We start from the raw sequence: 20,325 nt of genomic DNA on the forward strand, positions 1-20,325 counted from the left end.
TATAGAGTGTATACGGCAGAGCTACGGGATACTGGTTTCACCTGGAACGATGCAAGAGGACTGGCAAGCGACAGGGATTCTTGGAGGTGCCTCATGGCCGAAGAAGAAGAAAGAGTGACGGCGCATTTACGGGATGCTGGTTTGACCTGGAATGATGCAAGAAGACTGGAGAGCGACAGGGTTTCTTGGAGGTGCCGCGTTGTGTCTATATGCTCCAACTAAGGGGTGATATGGCTGAAGAAGAAAGAAGAAAATTGCAGCTGAAATAGGATTTTTTTAGAAAACACCTAATAATTGGTCTCTTACTAAAATAAGGCAAGTTTCAGAGCACTTCCAACAAAAACGCACGTTTGGACAGTGTTGACAAGGATGCGAGATTGGTGCTTGGCTGGTGCAGATACTTTGAGAATACTAGTCCTGAATAGAGAGGAAGTTCTTGGATGAGGCTAAAGATCCGCAATGCATTACAATTTATTACATATTATTGTATTTTAATATCAACATTGTAAATTTTTATTTACGTTTTTCATGCATAATGAGATATTGCAAAATGTATACAGTTGGCAATAATTAATAATAATCTTCAATGATATAAATTTTTGTTTTAAGTAATAATCCATATTATGATAACGAATCTTTGGTATAAGACAAGTAAAAGCTTTAGTAAAATTGAATATAATATCTTGCAATATATTCTATAAATAAGTAGTAGGTAATTTATTGTATGAACAATATTAAGCCAGATATCGCAAGTAATAAACAACATTTATATAATGCATTCAATTGATAAGCAGATAGATATCAATAACAAATTGTCAGTCAGGGGACAGTCACCTTTGGATGCTAAACTCAAACAATAATTAATGATAGATATATCTAAAATCATTATGGAACTTGATTAATATATGCACACAGTAGGATGTATTGCATCGAATGCTTATCATAATATTAATTTTTGCAGAAGCAAGGTACGCCCACTCTTTTTATAAGAATTATCTTTCTCTTATCAATCAACTTAACTTTATGCAGTGAATTAATCCTAAATAACTTTATATCTTTGCAAAAAAGTAATATCAGAGAACAGCACAACATTAACAATTACTTTCAAATTGGTAGTGGTTTGAAAAGCATCCTTCATCATGGAAGAGAAAAGGTTTAGAATGTTCGTGACGCTTTTGACAGTGTCGGGATTTACTACACTGGCAATTGGAATAATTACGACGGTGTGTGTTTTACCAAGCGTTAGGTATGTACATATGTATTTTCTATTAAAATTAATTAGCATAAATTTTTATCTCACTACATAATCTGTATAAAGTGTATTATGTCTATCAATTATTTTAATTTGAAACTGATTCACTTCAAGTGTACGGAACTAAATTCGATTTTATCAGGAAACACAAAATTAATGGGAACTGGCTTATCCTATTGGGTGTGGTATAACAGGCTAAATATCTCGAGTGTGAAACGTTTTAAAGAATATGCTATTTTTAATAGTTAATAATATGCATTTTAGTTTCTCACACTAATGTAACATGCTTTCAATTCTTTCAATGCGGTTTTTTTTACTTGGGTTTTATGGCGGTCAGGCTAAGTCAAACTACCCGCTTCAGCTAAAGAATATATTTTATATGATATAAGATAATGTTGTAGTGTCCAATTTCTAATTCAACAGATGTTTCAAAGTCACTAATATAGTTTAAGTATATTAATTTATTATATTTTCCAGATTTATTTTTGTTGATAATTATTTTATCAGGTTCTGAGAAAGCCAGTTCGACAACATCTATTATAACGAGAATTGTATGCTTTCTTATTTATTGGTTTTTGTCGTAACCATAATATGAACCATAGAAGTATGTTTTCATTATTATCTTTACTGTTTTATCTTCTCTTATTCTGAGGACGGGTTCATAGCCCGAAATAGCTGACAATGTACATGTCTCAATATTGCAGATTTAATAAAAACTTTCTCTCCAAACCATCGATAAGCCACAAATAAATGTAACATAAAATAAGGTTTATGATGAATGATATAATATTTAAATTATAATCCAAGAGTAGAAATTTATTTAATAATTTTAATTACAAACTAAAATCAAAAATTTTAGTGTCTAATGAAAATGATTATTAATGCTAATGTGGGGAAGGATTGTAGGTTACTTGTCTACGACAAAAAGGGGCCTCGGTGAGTACTTCATATGACGAGTGTCGACAAGTCAATAATTCTAGTAAATTTATTTATGAACACAAAAAAACACTAAAAATATACGAAACACGCTTAATTTTATCACAGTTGGGAAACGCTGGTGTAGAATATCATACTGCCCTTAACCTTAGCTATAGGTAGGAGGCCCACCAAAGATCCTTGCCTGGAATCTGCAAACATGAAATTCTTTATATGTCAAAGGGCATTAGAAAATCATAGAGTCAACAAGATATAAAATTTGAAATGGCATTAATTTTATTATTAATCTCCTACCAAATTTGTTACATGTAGAATAAAATAAAGTCATCTGAGACACATTTTTCTTTGATGTTAAAAATATTTTTTAATATTTTCTAATACGTACTTGCAATATTACCTAATTTTATATTTTCGATTATTGCTTATCAATGGCTTATCAAGTACTTTTTTGTTTTATTTGGTATCTTTTATGTTAAGAGAAAAAACGTTATGCAACTGAGAACCAATCGAATTACCTCTCTCTCTCTCTCTACATTAAGAATCATTATTTAAATACACTTTTAATTGGTAGAATACTTTACGATTTTTTCTCAACATTTCCATTCCGTTAGTTCAACTGCACTATTATTCCCCTATATATTTCTCCCCTATGGACTCTATACATATCGATTGGTTATAATCGCACAACGTTACAATATACGATTCGTAATTTAATTTATAAAATATTTTAGTATGTGAGAAGGGCTAGCACCCGGACGGCAATCACTCTAGGCATGGCCCTGATGCAAAGTATTTTATTATAAAATCAAAGAAATACACATAGCATTATGATTTCGAGAATAACTTTAAGGAATCCTAGTGTCAATCAATAATAATAGTGAAAGTTGCGACTCGTTGAGGCCATATTCACACGAAAAAAAAAAGCACCATACTTCTTTACACCCGGGTTTCTATTTAATGCGATTTTGAAGTTGTGCAATTTGTATTTTAATGCAAATTATCAAAAAAAAAACATATTTTGGATTGTATTAACATAAAGAACAGCTCGTTTTTTATATATGTTACTTGCAAATTCTGTTGTTTCTCCGTTTGGTTGAGAGGAGATATTGCCATGTGCTTCGGTGTTGAGGTAGGCAAGCCCAACTAGTAGCGTTTTATGCAAATCCTGCGGCCAGTACAATGCTGTATCTATGGGAGTAAGCAATTGAATCGGGACACTTCTGACATATGAACAGCACCTTCTGGCTATTTTTTTTTAAATGTGAGTCAATTAAGTTCAATTTTTAATTATCCATTACTGTAAGTTTAACATTTTCATATTTTTATTTTAAAGATTCAATGTCCCTCAAATTATGGTCCCTCAAATTATTAATAAGTTATTTTACAAACGCATAGGTACCTAATTTTTCAACGCAAGCCAAGATTTTTTTAAGCAATATTTTTTTATGCGGTATCCTGTGACATCTACCGCATAAAAAGATAAAATATGGTCATAAATTATTATAGCTACCATTATGCTAAATATGAACATGTAGGTATTTATATTTTTTATATCCATGAAAATATTAAATTATGTCTTTCACAGATTGATAATGAGCCTTTGTATCTGGGACTCTACAATAGAATTAAAAAAGATATTGCTTTAGTTTTAGTGTTGTATATATAAGCAAAGCCGTGCTTTTTACTAGAAAAAATTGAGTGAAGTGTGTTCTTTGCAAAAAAGCGTTATGTTTTCTTAATTTCAAATCACTACACATTTTAAGAATAACACCAAAGCCAAAGATTTAAAAGAACACCTTCTTGTATAGAGATAGAGCTTAAACATAATGAATGTGATGGCAAAAAGAGCCACTAGGATCACTGATTTTCAAACAAATTCCGAAGACAAATAGAGTTTAATAATATATATTATTTTACATACAAAAGTGACACTTGCGTCAAACTGAAATTGCCTTCAGAGATTTTTATAAGGGAAGATTCAACGTCTTTAGTCAAAGCGAATTTATTATATATCTCCAGAAAATGTCCAGTAAAAGTATGCACATTTATTAACAAATTGAATGTGTTCAGTGAGCAATGCTAGAAACACATTACCATCCCGTCACGTGAGCAGCGTGAGCTCACATGCTGGAACATTCAATAATAAAAACTGACAACATACAAAACATTGTGTCAATTATCTGTCGTTTGTAGTAGCTACCTTTTAAACCACTATGATAAAAAATACTTGAGATCACCTAGATCACAAAGGTGTAAAATTTCAGAAATCGCATGTTAAGTTGATGGTGTGGCTGTAGCCTTAGTGTGGTTCTGATACATTTTGGCAGATTTTCCTATGTGACACTATTCGTTTTCGGGTCAAAATGTGTTACGGATGGGATCATATTTGTCTGATTACATTTCAAATACCAAGTGAAGCGATACTGCACACTTTTTGCCCATGGTGCGAGCTCAACATGAGCTCACATGTTGTGATGGTAATGTGTTTCTAGCATAAAGTGCGGTAATCTGTGAATCTCAGTAATACTCATTACATAAAAGTAGACTACATACTTATCACCAAATAGATTATCTGTTTGTCAAGGCCAAATCAAGTAAAATTAATCATTTTTATCTTATCATTATGTACATTTCATTAAGGGGATCCTTATACCAGCAGAGGCACCTAGCGTAAAATACGAAGCTTGCAATTGAGACATTTTTTTGACAATTTGCAATTTCAACTATATTAATTAATAAATATGTATCTGAAAACATTAAAATGATTTTTTTTTGTCAAAGATAAACTTACAATTGTAAAAAAATGTGAATTTGTTACATATTTATCTCACGAATAACGTTGTTATTACATTATATTTATGGTCATAATTATTATTAAAATTTAGTTCATTAAGTTTTTAATTTTTTACCTGGTAGATTTTTGACTAATTCATCGTTTTAATATTTTTTATATTTATTTTAAAAAACATTGATTTTTATAAAAATATAATTGTGTATAATCTGATCTGATATCGATCAATTCTTCTTGAGCATTAACGTGTGCACATATTTGTAAAAATATTTATAATTAAATATTTGTAGTTCTACTGAAAGATTGCGCGCCATCACCCTGCCCCCCCCTTAGTGAGCTTGGGAAGCATTCTCCACAATCTTTAATATACAACCGGCTCCCGTTTCTACCCTTTCACACGACATAAAGCAATATGACATATTGAACACTATATACAGGGGACACATGCCGAAGATGCGTTCCAAGATTTTACTTCATAAATATAAAATATGTTATTACAGGTAAAAATAACATAGAAAAAATAATCAATGTCAAAAATAAGAGGTACAACGTCTGTGTGTGAAAAAAGATGCCACCATTAATTAAAAAGTCTATTCAAAAAAAATTTAAGTACTTCTTTATCAGTGAAATAATAATAATATATGGTATTGTTATACAAAATCGTTGGAAAAACAGAGGAAAGTTACATAAAGGCGCGTTAGTTAATGGGTAATTTGCATTAGAGGTTATAATTGTATATATGTATACGTACGAGACTTGTAGGTACATAATAACACTGTAATTTAATGATTATGAATGAATCAATGGACAACCGATGGAGATAAACAAATCAAAGTGGCAACCTGCGGATGTCTCTTGGCTTGACCGCCACCGTGCGCCACACACATTGCACATAAAAATGCAGCACCCCTGGGTTTCGTTAGCGGAGTTGATACTTCGCTGTAATCCTTTAATGCATTGCATTGGAGATTAGTTAATATGGATTGATTGATTTGATTATTAATATATTTACAATAGGTAGATAATAAATTATTTAATTATTAAATGATATCTGATATCGTAAAGATACTGTATGATATCACATGTTAATATGATAATCCATTAATTACAAAGTAAAGATGTAATTTAAACTTTACATAATATAATGCGTTATTGAAATTAATATGATAACACTAAAATAGATGCAATCCTAATATAATACATAATAAATTATAATAAAAATAATACCAATAACAAACAATACCAAAAACAATATAACAATTATGCAGGCGACTCTCCTGTGCAGTGCGTAAGTCGCTGGCCTTCCATCTGGGAGTTCTGGGTTTGATTTCCGGTGAGGACACAGTATATTTATGTGATTTTCTCAAAGCCTGGGTGTTTGTGACTGTTCAAAATAACTAACAACCACCTTGTACGAAAAAGCAAGGACATGGTTATTAATAATTTAAAAATATATTATATTATATTATATGTAACGATTATGCTTTGTAAACGATAATCATTGAGACAACAACAAGTAAAAATCCCATACCACAATTCAAACAACTTATTTCATATTGGTAAAAACTCACACTTCCTTTTCAACACTTTTTCGAATTTTACATTTCTTTATTTACATAATTTTAGTGTTATTGTCAAACAAGAACTTCTTAAAACTGTGAACTAACAATCAATCCCTTCCAGTGCAGCTAATCGCACTTCCGTTTTCAAATGAGGAACACCCCTTAATTTATCATTTCATTTTATGCTCTCGTGGTCTCTATCAATTTTCAGACCATGTCCGATCCGAATAGGATCATATGGGCCTCCACAGAGTAGAGGTTTGTATTAACAGATTTCTTTTTACGAGAAATGGATGTCAGCCACTTGCTCAACCTATTAGGTCCATACCCTGACTCACACACATATTGAAAAACAATATGTGTACTTGCCAGACCCAGGATTCGAACCTGGGACCCACGGCATGATAGTCCAACGCTTATGCCGCGCGGCCACCATGGGCGGTATCAATTTACGTAGTGTAAAACTTTTTATAATAAATATATGTTTAAAACTATCAGGAGTGATGCTAGTGTCACTAGGAAGTTTCTATATGTCACTACAGCAACTTTCTCTTATCGCCGATTTCTTTTTGTCGGATTATACCAACATAATTATTAGTAAGGGATACTCACAGTGGTCTGGTTTGTTGAACGGCAGTCTCCAAAGCCGTGGATCGCCTATTCGGTCCCATGGCAAGGCAAAAGAAATGTAATATGTTGTTTTTTCAATGTATGTTTGATCCAGTGTAAGGACCCAATGGGTTGGACGAATGGCTAACAACCATTCCTATTTCATAGCTCTGGTTTGTAGTTAAAATAGTAATTTAATTTGGATGTGAACCAATGTAGAGTATACGTTATATAACTTTGCACTTTTTTTGCATTTTTTCTCCACTGATAATTTGCCTCTTTGGCTGATTACCTCGCATAAAATTAAATCAAAAGATATTCACTTGTGTTCATATGTGTTCTTTTTCTTTCGACCATGTCCGATCCTAATAGGATCATATGGGCCTCCACAGAGTGGAGGTTTGTATTAACAGATTTTATTTTTACGAGAAATGGATGTCAGCCACTTGCTCAACCTATTAGGTCTATACTCTGACTCATACGTGTAGTAATAAGAAAATAAATAGATACTACCTATTATAATATGTAAAAAAAATATTTTTTTCATCCTACTGCCGGAGTGCAAAGTTATGAAGCGGCAACTCTATTACATACTATGATTGAGATTTTTTTTTGTGGCATAACATCACCATTTTAAAATAAAATCATATTTCACAGCTTAGTATCGCGTATAAAATTTTCATAGAATTTCAAAAGATGTCAGTAAACATGGTTTATTAAACTTGCATGACCATGTACTAAAACTAAACTATGTTAACGCCCTTCTCTGGTGAATTTCTTGAAGAACTAATAGTCGTGAATTATTTACATGTAGCGCTGAGGTCACTCATCCGGCATGGAGATGGGATTGTGTCTCGGGCAGATGCGAGAAGATTTTACTTACAGCGGATACACTTGAGAAAGCCCAGAGTCTGGCAGCATGCAAAATGCTATGCAACGATTTTGGTGAGCAATATTATATCAATGGAGCTGTTATTCCGAAGAAATTACTCCTATGATTTTATAAAACCTATTAAATCACACCACCGAAGAAACAGAAAAGATCAATAAACATATTATTATCATAGTCAAATTTTTATAGCATGTCACTTGCCGAAACAAATGTACTATCTCTCGTCCACGATGAGAGCATCTAAAAATAATAAAATACTACATGTGCTTTCAAATAATACAGTACTTATTCTATTTGTTACGTAATGTTATGTTGAACAATTCGTGAAGTGACAAGCTATGTTGTTGGTACTATAATAGTAGCTCATGGATAAAACCATCTTTGAGAAAGTGAAGTTTCAAGTAATGAAAAAAGCCTAGTTCATAATTTCGAACTGAATGATTCTTGATGTACTTATGTTCTAACTTCTTTGAAAATATTTAATTTTATTGATTTAGAAGTTATTTATTCAATATATTATAATATATTTTCAGGGAATATGTGGCCAAAACCGACGTCCTCGTTCAAAATTGGTAATACTCTGAAGCATGTGAATATGAGCGGCATCAATATTGAATTGACAGAATATTTTGGTGCCGGGACTGAGTTACTCAAATCTGCCACTAAGGTATTTATTGTCAATATAATATATAAGGTCTTTTCATATAAATGAATTATGGAAAGCAAATTTCTATATAATATTCATTTGGTTCACTGTTAAATTTTAGAGGTTTCAAAAGAATGTCAAAGGGATTTCCCCGGCGGATTATGATGATATGGTTGGAGCAGTACCAATGTTACTGATAATAGCCCTTAAAAACACCAGTATCAGCTGTAAGTTATTCAAATTAATATAAAAAATATATAATATAATAAATTAATATAACACCAAGAAAGTTACAAAATATCTTATCGCCTTTTTACCAGTTTTGCTCAATACCTTGCATATGGACCCCCAGAATGTAAAAGGTGACTTAAATAACTTTTAAGAGTAGCTGAGTTGTAAATCATTTGCAGAACTCCACTTGTATTTAGGAAGTGATAAAAGAAGGAAATAAATGGAAGATTCAATTGAAATTTTGAATTTTACCCCGCTTTCTATATAGGATTTATTACTACTAACTAAGCATTATCATTTAATTATAAACTTCAGCTAACCCGTATAAATGCATGCCGTTGTAAAGTTGTATGACACTTTTACAGTAATTAATTATTGAATTGTTTGGTAATTAGTTACTATGATTAGTGAGTATTATATTCTAAGTACTGTGTAATGTTAGTAAATGGGAGTTTAATATTATCTTTACAGCGTTAACTTTGAGCACCGATGAAGGATATACACTTGAATTGGAGACAACATCCGACGGTCATCTTTACTGTAGAATTGATGCTCAAAATTTCTTTGGTGCTAGAAATGCCTTGGAATCATTGGAACAATTCTTCATTTACGACGATATTCGATCTCAAATGCAGGTAAAATACCTATCTGCTATATCTAAAAAAACATCTGCTGAAAGGTTTCTGCATATTCCGTAATATAATGTTGTAAAACTCCTTTGATTGAAACACCCATAATTGAAAATTTGCTGTAACTCTAATATTTATTTCTATATTTTAAATTGTATAAAATATATAATTCAAAATTCGTAATTCATAATAGTTTTTAGTCAAGTGAAAGTTTTATTTAAAAAGTCATTATTTCAAATAAGGAGATTTATCATTACGGATAATGGTGGAGGTAGGCTGCTATGATCCGACACAAATAGTGCACATTAAACTTTGTCACTCAAACTTATTTGTTTTCATTGAACTAAGACTACAATGCGTAGTTAGTGTTTGTTAGTTTTTAGAAGATAGAGGAATAATTTTTATCGATAATGGTTAACTATAGGCAGGGCTTAATAAATTTTAAAAAACTAACCAAATCCATCCGTAATATATACCTATTCTTAATCCAAAAAATATCTATAATTAGATTAGATAGAAGAATATTTTTTTATCGATTATGGCTTGTTATAATCAGGGCTTAATGAATTTTAAATAAACTAAACGAAACCATCTGCAAATTGTATTCATAGTTCAATAAAAAAAAAATGTTGTGAGGGGAAGAGGGGGTTGATGGATGTGATAGGTAGGTTGACTTCAATGAATCGAAGGTGGATGCGTGATTAGTAAATACCCAATTTATTTCCCTCAACAATAAATGATACAAAAATTACAGACAGTACATTGATAGTTAAATATGAGTTTGACAATTTAGATTACGATGACGTGAGTGAGAAAAGTTACTTATTCGGTGATCAGAGATTCGACCGTAGGCTGGAAAGATTTTATGAAGTGTGTTAACAGATCAGCCCCGAGCTTTTATATCGATTCCAAACATAAGATATCTACAATGGCTTGGGGGCTACGACCTGAAGATGCATGTCACTGTTTATTGCATGAACTACGCAGGGTTCACGCAAATATGACACCATCAGCATTTCCTAGTTGCAGTATAAAATAATATAAAATAATTAACGATACATTTCTAAATACAATGTTGCTGAGAGTGCGTTCTAAATTATTACAAATAGCTAATTTTATCAAGAAAGCATTATGTGTTGTTATGAAATTGGCGTCGGGCAAATAACTGAGGCGAGTTGATTAACCTCGGTACGTGCTGTCAACCAGATTTCATAAATGATATTACAAGCCTTTCTTATCAACTAACTTACAAAGTAGCATAGTTATTGGGTACTTAGATAACTATCATAACTTATATACTATGATGGGAGATTCATGGTACACCCACACAAATAAGTATCACTGAAAAAGTGTGCGCACTGTTTTTGTCAGATTGCCCATAGCCAATGACATTAATATGGACGAAGCATCTCGAAAATAAAATGACACTCACTTTGTGTCGGGTCTGCCGGATGGTGAAATTCATATTTTAATATCGGTATCCTACGCTCAAATGAACATTCTGCTTGCAAGCGGTCTGGCGACACCGCTGGGTCTGCCCATACAAAATTTCTGACTGTCAGGTTTCGACTCTGCCGTTTTTATTGTGTTACAAAATGCCAATGTGCCTAAAAAAAATCTACTAAACACTCCAAGAAGTATTTCTGTCACTCCTGTTAGTATTATTTATTATTGATAAAATGCCATTTTAAGATATTGATGAATATTTATGCAATGGAATTGAATGACAGAAACCATTGGACAGAAGTAACCGTGAATCTGTTTCTAACGCAATGACACTAATACGCCATTACAATAAAGGTTATATTACTATAAATTCTCAAAGCTTGTATCGCATAATGGAAATGGAACATCATATGGTCACGTGACGTCTACCTATAAATCTGTGAATGACTTTCATGCACAATTTCTCGTGCGCGCCGATATGAAGTGAGTTGTCCATTTAATATGTCATTGCCCATAGCATACCTAAACTATTATGGTATGGTTTAGCAGGGTTTAATTGAATTTTAAAACTAACCAGCACCATCTGCAAATTGTATTCATAGTTCAATGAAAACAAATAAGTATGACTGACAAAGTTTAGTGTGCACTATTTATGTTGAAACTTAACAGCCTACATCCACCCATTGCCACTGAACTACATCATACCTAATGGGTCTCATATTATTGCGTCAATACTAGATTCACATTGTCCATTGAAGCGTTATAAAATTTTAAATAGATTATCTCCACATTGAATAATATTATAATAAACATGCAGATTTAACACTTTACTTTACTGCTGTGTAGTATTGAAAACACACCGTTCACTCCCATTAATTTCGAATCTATTAAATTTTAATGTATTACAGTGTATAGGTATTACAAACTGTCAGATTTTCATATTATTACGATCAAAATTCATCAAGGTTATTTATTATCTGCAGCACTACATCTATATTTTAGTATGCCAATATCATTCAATTGACATATAAGGTGCCCAATCAATAATATATGAATATAATAATGCAGCTGCAGATAACATTCATATATTTTATATTATTAACCACATATTGTATACTTTAAATGTAGGAAATTATTTACCCCAACAAATTATGCAAACTGAAGGGAATAAACCAAAATTGATTTTCAGATAATCAACAGTCTCTCTATAGTGGATAAGCCAGTTTACCCATACAGGGGACTGCTCCTGGATACTTCAAGAAATTTTTATACAGTGGAATCAATTAAAAGGGCAATAGGTAATAATAATTAAATCTATTATTATTTTATTTAATTACGCGTACATATTATGGAAGTCAAAAATAGTTTGAGAGAATAATACTGTTATAATGGTGGTGTCATTAATCCAGATGCTGCTACCTGCATACCTACATACATTATAGTCTACGTATATTTTAACAACGTTTTTATTAGCTCGTATTCTTGTTTGTCCGGTGGTTGTTTGTCCAGTACAAATCTTGCAATCGATTTTTAACTAACTTCCCGACTAGCTAGACATTTGAAACTTTTAGAATATATCAGAACACAATGCCAATGCATTCTTTCAATACTTTTAGTCATCTTTAAGCAGAATTGAATTCATTTTCAGTTAATTCTGTTTTATATGGAAAGTTATTTCAGAAAAATCCGTATAAAGTAAAAGACTATTATTGGTTGCTAAGGTGGTGGTGCTAGCAACTAAATTATTAATATATACGTGCGTTACTATGGAAATCAAATTAAATGTCAAAATGACATTTCAGTATTCTATATTTTGTTTGTTTGTTTGTTTGTTTTCTATTTACTTCATATCAAGTACAAGTTTGAGCATATTGAGTGTAATAATTCAACAGAATATTTAAAAACGTTGTATATAAAAAGTTCTTTTTATCTTGTAATTATTTATACTAATATGACAAAATATACAGGAAGTGTGATTGAAATAAAATGGAAAAAATATATATACCATTGTTTAAATAATAACTGTATTACAATATTATATAACATCGGTTTTTAGAATTTTTTTATTAATATATAATTATTATAATAACAGTGAAATCTAGTTAAGATGCCTCGAAGATTAATTTGTATTGGATTATAATTGGAAATAGATTCTTATATAATTTTATGTATATGCTTCGTAATTCGGGTAATAGATGGCTCTATGAAATCACAACTTTTGATGTGTTCCCCTTTAAAGCATTATACTTACTTATTGGGCCATCTCAATCATACGAATCTGCAGCATTAATGTTTGAATGTATCGTGTATAATGATATACGTGTATTCAGCTTGAAAGATTCGTATGCGTTGGTTAGGTACCACGATGCGTACTTTTTTTTAAAAGTGCTAGAGCCGCCATTGTATGTATGCACTTAATATGTCTTATTTCTTATCAACTGTAAAAAAACTGTTAATGATGTTATTTTATGTGTACATGCATCGTTTACAAGAAAATAAATTAATAAACAGAATAATTTGTGTGCATTTTAGATGGTATGGGTGCATCAAAGCTGAATACTTTTCATTGGCATATCACTGATTCACACAGTTTCTCATATGCTTCAAAATCAAATCCCAGTTTCACTAGATTAGGTGCCATTACACCCAAAAAGGTAAGTGGTTACATAAATTTTATTAATCATTGAATTTAAATTAGTTTTCTTATTTGAGTTTCATTGAAGAATAAATAATTAGTTGTCAATTTTAATCACATAACTTTATAATAATTAATTAAATAGAAAAGGCTTCTAATTATTAGGTAAGTATAAATTTTCAAAAATAGGAAGTATCTTAATAAAAGTATTTTATTAATTTTTGGGAATAATTTAAAATCAGCAGGAAGTAAAAAATGCTCAATGGTAAGTATTCAAATAATATATGAGAAAGTATTTAAATAAGCACAGGGAATTATTAAAATGTTTAATGTCAAGTATAAATATTTGTGTGTCAGAATAGATTAAAATTTGGGCAGAAATAATTTAATTGGCCGCTTTTTTAAATTTTCTAGGATAGTATTCTTCTCTGTCATTCCAACCAGGGTTATAACATAGACTAATATTCGAGTTTGTTGTATCATAGACTACTACCATAATCGTCTATGGTTATGCTGTACCTTGACAGATGACAGTTGACTTCCTCAGCACTAGAAATCTAGAATAGTATTTTTTCTTTCTATTATAATGAATGTATCTAAAAAAAATGGCTCAATAATTCAATGTGGATCTTCTGAGCAGGTTTCTTAAGAAATTCGTTCTAGCCATCAGCTGTAACTGTTGGTTCTATGCTCTGGGTACAACAAAATTAGTTTGTAATCAATTATTAATGTTTATTAGAAACTGTTTTCAGTAGGTATCTACACTGGGCTAATGACCATTGAAAATAGATGCTCCATTATAGAATTATGTCGTATGCCTAGTGTGTATTATAATATATTTTGGCAACATTCATGCATTCATTCATGGCAACTTGAAGGGTCGCTTGGCTTGTCGTGTCAACGGTGAACGGTGTGACCAGGTTATTGTAAATTTTATAAAAATATATCAATATTTTCCCCACAGCAAAAAATGCCTAGCCATTGTCGATCAATGGACATTCCTTTTATTTGTAAATAAAATTATTTAGTATAATTTATCGATATCCGTAATTTTGATATATGGAATAAGTAATAGGTATGTTTCAATTGTCTCGACATTAAAAAGTTCGTTATCTAAAAGATTTATACTAATATAAATTGTTTTATAATCGACATGCAAACCAGAAAGTAGGTAGCTATTTTATTTGAATTAATACTAATATCACATAAACTCATTCGATTATCGATTTATTAGTTCGATCAATCATATTAGGTATTTTAATCTCATTCAAAATGTATGAAAAATTTGGTTGAATGAATAATATTTCACAATATAACATTTTTTATCAAATTTAACCTTAAAATGAGGTATTATTTTTCATTATTACTTTCTTTAAAAATATTTAAGTAAGTATATTAGATATAGGTTGAAATAGTCCATTAACTATCACTTAACTTTAAGCTCATTAGTTATTTTGCACGTAATTTCAATTGAAGACAAATTATTCATAATCGTTTCGATAGAATTAATTTGTGAAACAGGTTATTTCAATTAGATAATAATAGCTTAATAGGTATATTTTTAATTTCCATAATATTTATAAACCGTCAAATACCACTAAATTATTATAATTTGGGTTTAAAGTTATCGGAATTGAGGTTATCTTCTGTCATCTGTGTGATGTGCTCATATAATTATTGCTCTTTTGGTGCACCTTCGATTACTTCTTAGTTGGTGTTCTTTTAAGAATCACAATAATGGTGATTTGTACCGAATATTCATGAATTTGGCGTGCGAGCATAGACAAATATCCCTTACGTGCGAGATGGTAACCCTAAATTGCTACGCGTCCCATATAAAATTGTTTACTTGTCAAATTATCATAATAATAATGGATATATGTTTTATCTACTGACACGCGTAATTTAAATAATTATTTTTTAGTTTTACAACCGATTTTTTAATATTATTACTTCCTCAAACATTTATTAACCCTCCACACTAAAACTGGCGTCCTAATTCTGACACTTCGAAATAAATACTTACCAATGATTAAAAATTCTGACACTTGGAATTTAAAAACTTTTCAAAATTGTCTATTAATACTTCCTTCAAAAATACACGCCAATAGAAAAGGTGGCTTTCGACAAATGCATTGGGTCATTGTGAAAATATTATTTTTTATCACAGATGAATTATAATTTGACATTTGGTTTTAAAGCGCATTTTGGCTTGTTTATTTAAAATAAAAATATTCATAATAATGATTGTATTGTTTGCCTTTGTAGGTATATTCTGAAGCCCAAATATTGGATGTTGTTCAGTATGGCATAGAGAGAGGAGTTCGAGTGATGCCTGAATTCGATGCGCCAGCTCATGTCGGCGAAGGATGGCAAGAAACTGATTTGACTGTTTGTTTCAAGGTACAAATTTATTATGACAATCTATTTATAATATTATGTATAGTAGAAAATACTAAATACTTTGTGTTTTTTCAATTTGCGCAACAGTCTGCTATATCTCATGTTTATTATAATTTATTGTCATTGACAAAAAAACTGAAAATCTGGCAACGTTGGGCAAACACATAATTATAAAGATTTAGCCAGGTGTTTGCACGAGTTTTTCGAAGCTTGCGTTATCTGTTCGAGTCCAACGTTTTATATGTATGTATATAATTCATATGAAATGGTTAGACTAAATTTACACTTTTCATATTTGTTTTAAACATTACAACAGTACACGACAACCATTGTAAAAGTGTAGTCAAATTATCACAAAAATACTCCACTCCAATAATACTTAAAATTACATAAACATAATATTGTGATCTCACTGGAAATCGAACCCAGAGCTCACAGATGAGAAGTCAGTACTTTACATATTGGGCTACGAAGGCTGCCAAATTCCAATTGCAATACCAGTTGACAATTGTATTTAGCTAATTATATAAATATAGTAATATATACAGTGGTACCCAAGGGGCACTATACGCCCACAGGGACGCCCTAAAACCTGCTGGATAGACAAACTCATAAACTTTGGTGCATGTATGTGGCAGCAAAGAGCTAGGGACCAGGAAGAGTGGAGGGAGTTAGGGGAGGCCTTCATACAGCAGTGAATCGACCCCGGCTGATGATGATATACACATGTTTGTAAAATATTTTTGATGAGATTAAAAAATATTACAGTTTGTTCTTTCATGAGAATAATTATTATTTACAGGCTGAACCATGGGAAACATTCTGTGTAGAGCCGCCATGCGGACAACTTAATCCAACCAAAGACCAACTTTATGAAGTCATTGAAGGATTATACACTGATATGTTTGGTAATTTTACAAATCTGATAAATTTATGAATAAACCGTGTCCATTGATGAGTTCAATAGATCAATATAATATAGTAGATAATTTATGAATGAATACAATTAGCATTCGAATTAAAACATAAATAATTATCGGTTTCAGAAATGTTTAAACCTGATATATTTCACATGGGAGGAGATGAAGTTAGTAACACATGCTGGAATTCGTCAGCTGAGATTACAACATGGATGCAAGCAAAAGGATGGAAAACAGATGGAGAGGGTTTCTTGAAATTATGGGACTATTTCCAAAAGAAAGCGCAAGAAAAAGTATACAAGGTAATGATATAGGTACCTACCCTGTGAAAATGCCATGACCACTATTAAATTTTAGAAATCTGTAAAGTTTAATATGTGTTGGTCCACTGATCAAGTTAGCTATAAATGACTTCACACTGCAGGTTCATTTGCAGAGAAATTCACACTACTGCTATGATATTTATATGCTAATTTGCAGGGCGTCTTTCACGATAAGTAAATAAGCAGCCAATAATATTATGCCATGATGGCATTATTATTTAGTTGAAAAATCATATAAAATTTGTGTAAAACTGCATTCGAGTAAGTAATCACAATTAATATAAAAAAATGGCTGCCATTGCATTTGTAAGAACATCGAAATGGCAACTGAGTGATCTTATTTTAATATAGAGTTTAGCAACATAACCATACTTCATGCGCTTGCAAAATAATTTCAAATGTCATATTAACATCATACATGCTTCAAATACATTAATAAAAATATTGTATTTAAATAAAATTGTGGAATATAGCATATCCTCTGAGTACTGGCAATAATATGTAAATATTCTGAATAATTAGCTTATATTTGATATCAAAAAGAGATTACTATTTTATGTTTGTAGTAAGATGGCAAAACACGATATGTCCGTTTTTCTAAATAGTTCATCAGAGCAATTTTAAATTTCGAAAGACATTCAAACTATGGACATATCACATATTGACACAGCTTTTTTCTCCCAACCTATAAGACCTAGACATACCATATTTTGATATCTTGTAGATCTTACTGAGATGAGTCTGACGGTATATATCACAATTTGCCAAAAAACATATCATGTTTTGACATCTTACTACAGATGTACCTAATACGAACCGAAAAACTAAAATTACGATAATCAATAATAATTGAAGCCTCCCCCTTAATAATGATCTATGTTACATTTGGGTATTTTGAGATAATCAAACAAAGCTATTTTGTTGAGTAGAAATTATTTATAATTAAAAGACCTCTCCTGAATTCATTAATCACTTATTTTTATTCCTCTTCCAATTTTCCATGTGATTTTTTCTCTATGAAGTCTTTTAGCTTCCGCAGGGTTAACGAAAACTCTTTTGTCATCCTCCATTTTGACAAATGCATAGATCATTATTGTACGAAGCCCAACATAACGGATTAAAAACAAGTGATTTAATGTTGGTAGAACAAAAAAATAAATATGCCAAAACAGAGGCAATGTGATGTAGATTATTGTTGCATAATTAGTTAAAAACTGCCAAAATGTAACATAGATCATTATTGAGGGGGAGGCTTCAATTATTTATACATAAGTTTATTTTTATTGTCATTATATTTTAGGTAAATGGTGGCAACAAACTTCCGTTGATTTTATGGACAAGTACATTGACAGAATTCGAGCATATTGACAAGTATTTGGACAAGGATGATTATATAATTCAGGTATGAAACTGAAAAACAATACGTAATGATTAGCCATGTCATGAGTACCCTGTTCAATAATAACTTAAAAAATGATTTTAGGTTTGGACAACCGGTACTGATAAAGAAATTGCTGGACTTCTAAAAAAGGGTTATCGGCTTATCATGAGTAACTATGATGCTCTTTACTTCGATTGCGGATTCGGTGCATGGGTTGGAGAAGGTAAACTATTTTTTGTTTAACCTTACAAATATTAAAACATGAAGTTTGGTTTTCAAAGAGGTAATATCAATTATTATCAATATATCATATTAATTATGTGTCATAAATTTTTAGGAAACAATTGGTGCAGTCCTTACATTGGTTGGCAGAAGGTTTATACTAACAGCCCTGCTAAAATAGCTGGAGAATACAAAGATCTCATCATAGGTAAAGAATATTTTAAAATCATGACTTCGGAATCGAATTTTCTGAATAAGGTCACCTGAGAGTCTAAATCAGTTCGGGCTAGTGTAAGCATTTAATTTATATATTTTTACTATTAGGGTCAGAGGCTGCTCTTTGGTCAGAACAAGCCGATACTCCAACACTCGACAGCAGGTTCTGGCCTCGTGCTGGAGCCTTAGCCGAACGTCTCTGGGCTGAACCGGAAACTGATTGGTCAAAAGCTGAGAGGAGGTTCCTTCAGTACAGGTAAACAATGATTTCAATTTAGTATCTGTCATATTTATCGACAACTTTGACTGAATTTGTTAAACACTGCAATAGAGATCTAGCACGTGAAGGTTCAAATATCATGTCGGAGAATAGTTTCAATAATATGTGTATCCAAGGTGTGTACAATATTAATTGTGATATTCTCTATTCTCCATGCAGTAATTATAGCAAAGTTAATATTTTATTTTTGTTACAGAGAAAGACTCGTACGAATGGGAATCGGAGCAGACACTATCCAGCCAGAATGGTGCTACCAGAATGAAGGCTATTGCTATCGTTAAAATAAATAAAATAGTTTCATAGGTTTGCTAATGTGAGATTCGGTATGACTCATTAATAAAAAAATACTTTTCTTATCTGTGAATTATTTTACTTAATGTTATCTTTCATTTTCTGATTTTTTATGCATGTCATACGAGAAACAAAGCTTTTAGCAAACTAATTTTTTACATTGAGTCAGACTTTAGCTCTCTTATGACTATATTAATTTACTAAAATTGTGTAATGTTTCTATATCAGTAAAAACAGTATTGTAACAACAAAATGATTTGATTGTATAATAAATATCTTGGTAACCATCAAATAAAATACCTAATCTAAAACTATGTAAGGCAAAAATAATAACGTCTAAACTAAAGAGAGTACTTTTATAAATAAGCAACTTTTCAATGTTCTTGTTGGATACAATTTATACGTCATAAATAAAACTATTTCTTCATAAAACATATTTTACTTATTCAGTACCTATTTCGGTGGTATTACTTTATTCTATATACACAAGGTGGTTATTGGCAGCTATCGACGGTAGTTTAACATATTTATCTATTGAGGGGGTTAATTGTTACTAAATAAATACTTGAATTTAAAAAATAAAGCAATAACATACAATTAAAAGATATCAAAATAAAAAGTATTTTAGTATATTAAAAAAATATACAAGTTAATTACAAG

The 20,325-nt window shown here is 31.1% G+C and overlaps 1 protein-coding gene across 1 annotated transcript; it reads left to right on the forward strand.

The window, feature by feature from the left end:
* The first annotated feature begins 1,100 nt into the window (after nt 1-1,100).
* On the forward strand, nt 1,101-20,094 carry LOC147078477 (chitooligosaccharidolytic beta-N-acetylglucosaminidase-like). Its single transcript, XM_085959995.1, has 15 exons — nt 1,101-1,246; nt 7,965-8,095; nt 8,576-8,709; nt 8,810-8,915; nt 9,391-9,554; nt 12,184-12,292; nt 13,527-13,648; nt 15,898-16,032; nt 16,835-16,940; nt 17,079-17,254; nt 18,576-18,677; nt 18,759-18,879; nt 18,994-19,086; nt 19,203-19,350; nt 19,571-20,094. The coding sequence occupies exons 1-15, from the start codon at nt 1,140-1,142 to the stop codon at nt 19,653-19,655; spliced, it is 1,839 nt and encodes a 612-aa protein (XP_085816121.1). The 5' UTR covers nt 1,101-1,139; the 3' UTR covers nt 19,656-20,094.
* The last annotated feature ends 231 nt before the right edge of the window (nt 20,095-20,325 follow it).

The sequence above is a fragment of the Rhyacophila brunnea genome, unplaced genomic scaffold (assembly GCF_057557595.1).
Source record: "Rhyacophila brunnea isolate RB1 unplaced genomic scaffold, BYU_Rbru_1.0 scaffold_11, whole genome shotgun sequence".
Lineage (NCBI taxonomy): Eukaryota > Metazoa > Arthropoda > Insecta > Trichoptera > Rhyacophilidae > Rhyacophila > Rhyacophila brunnea.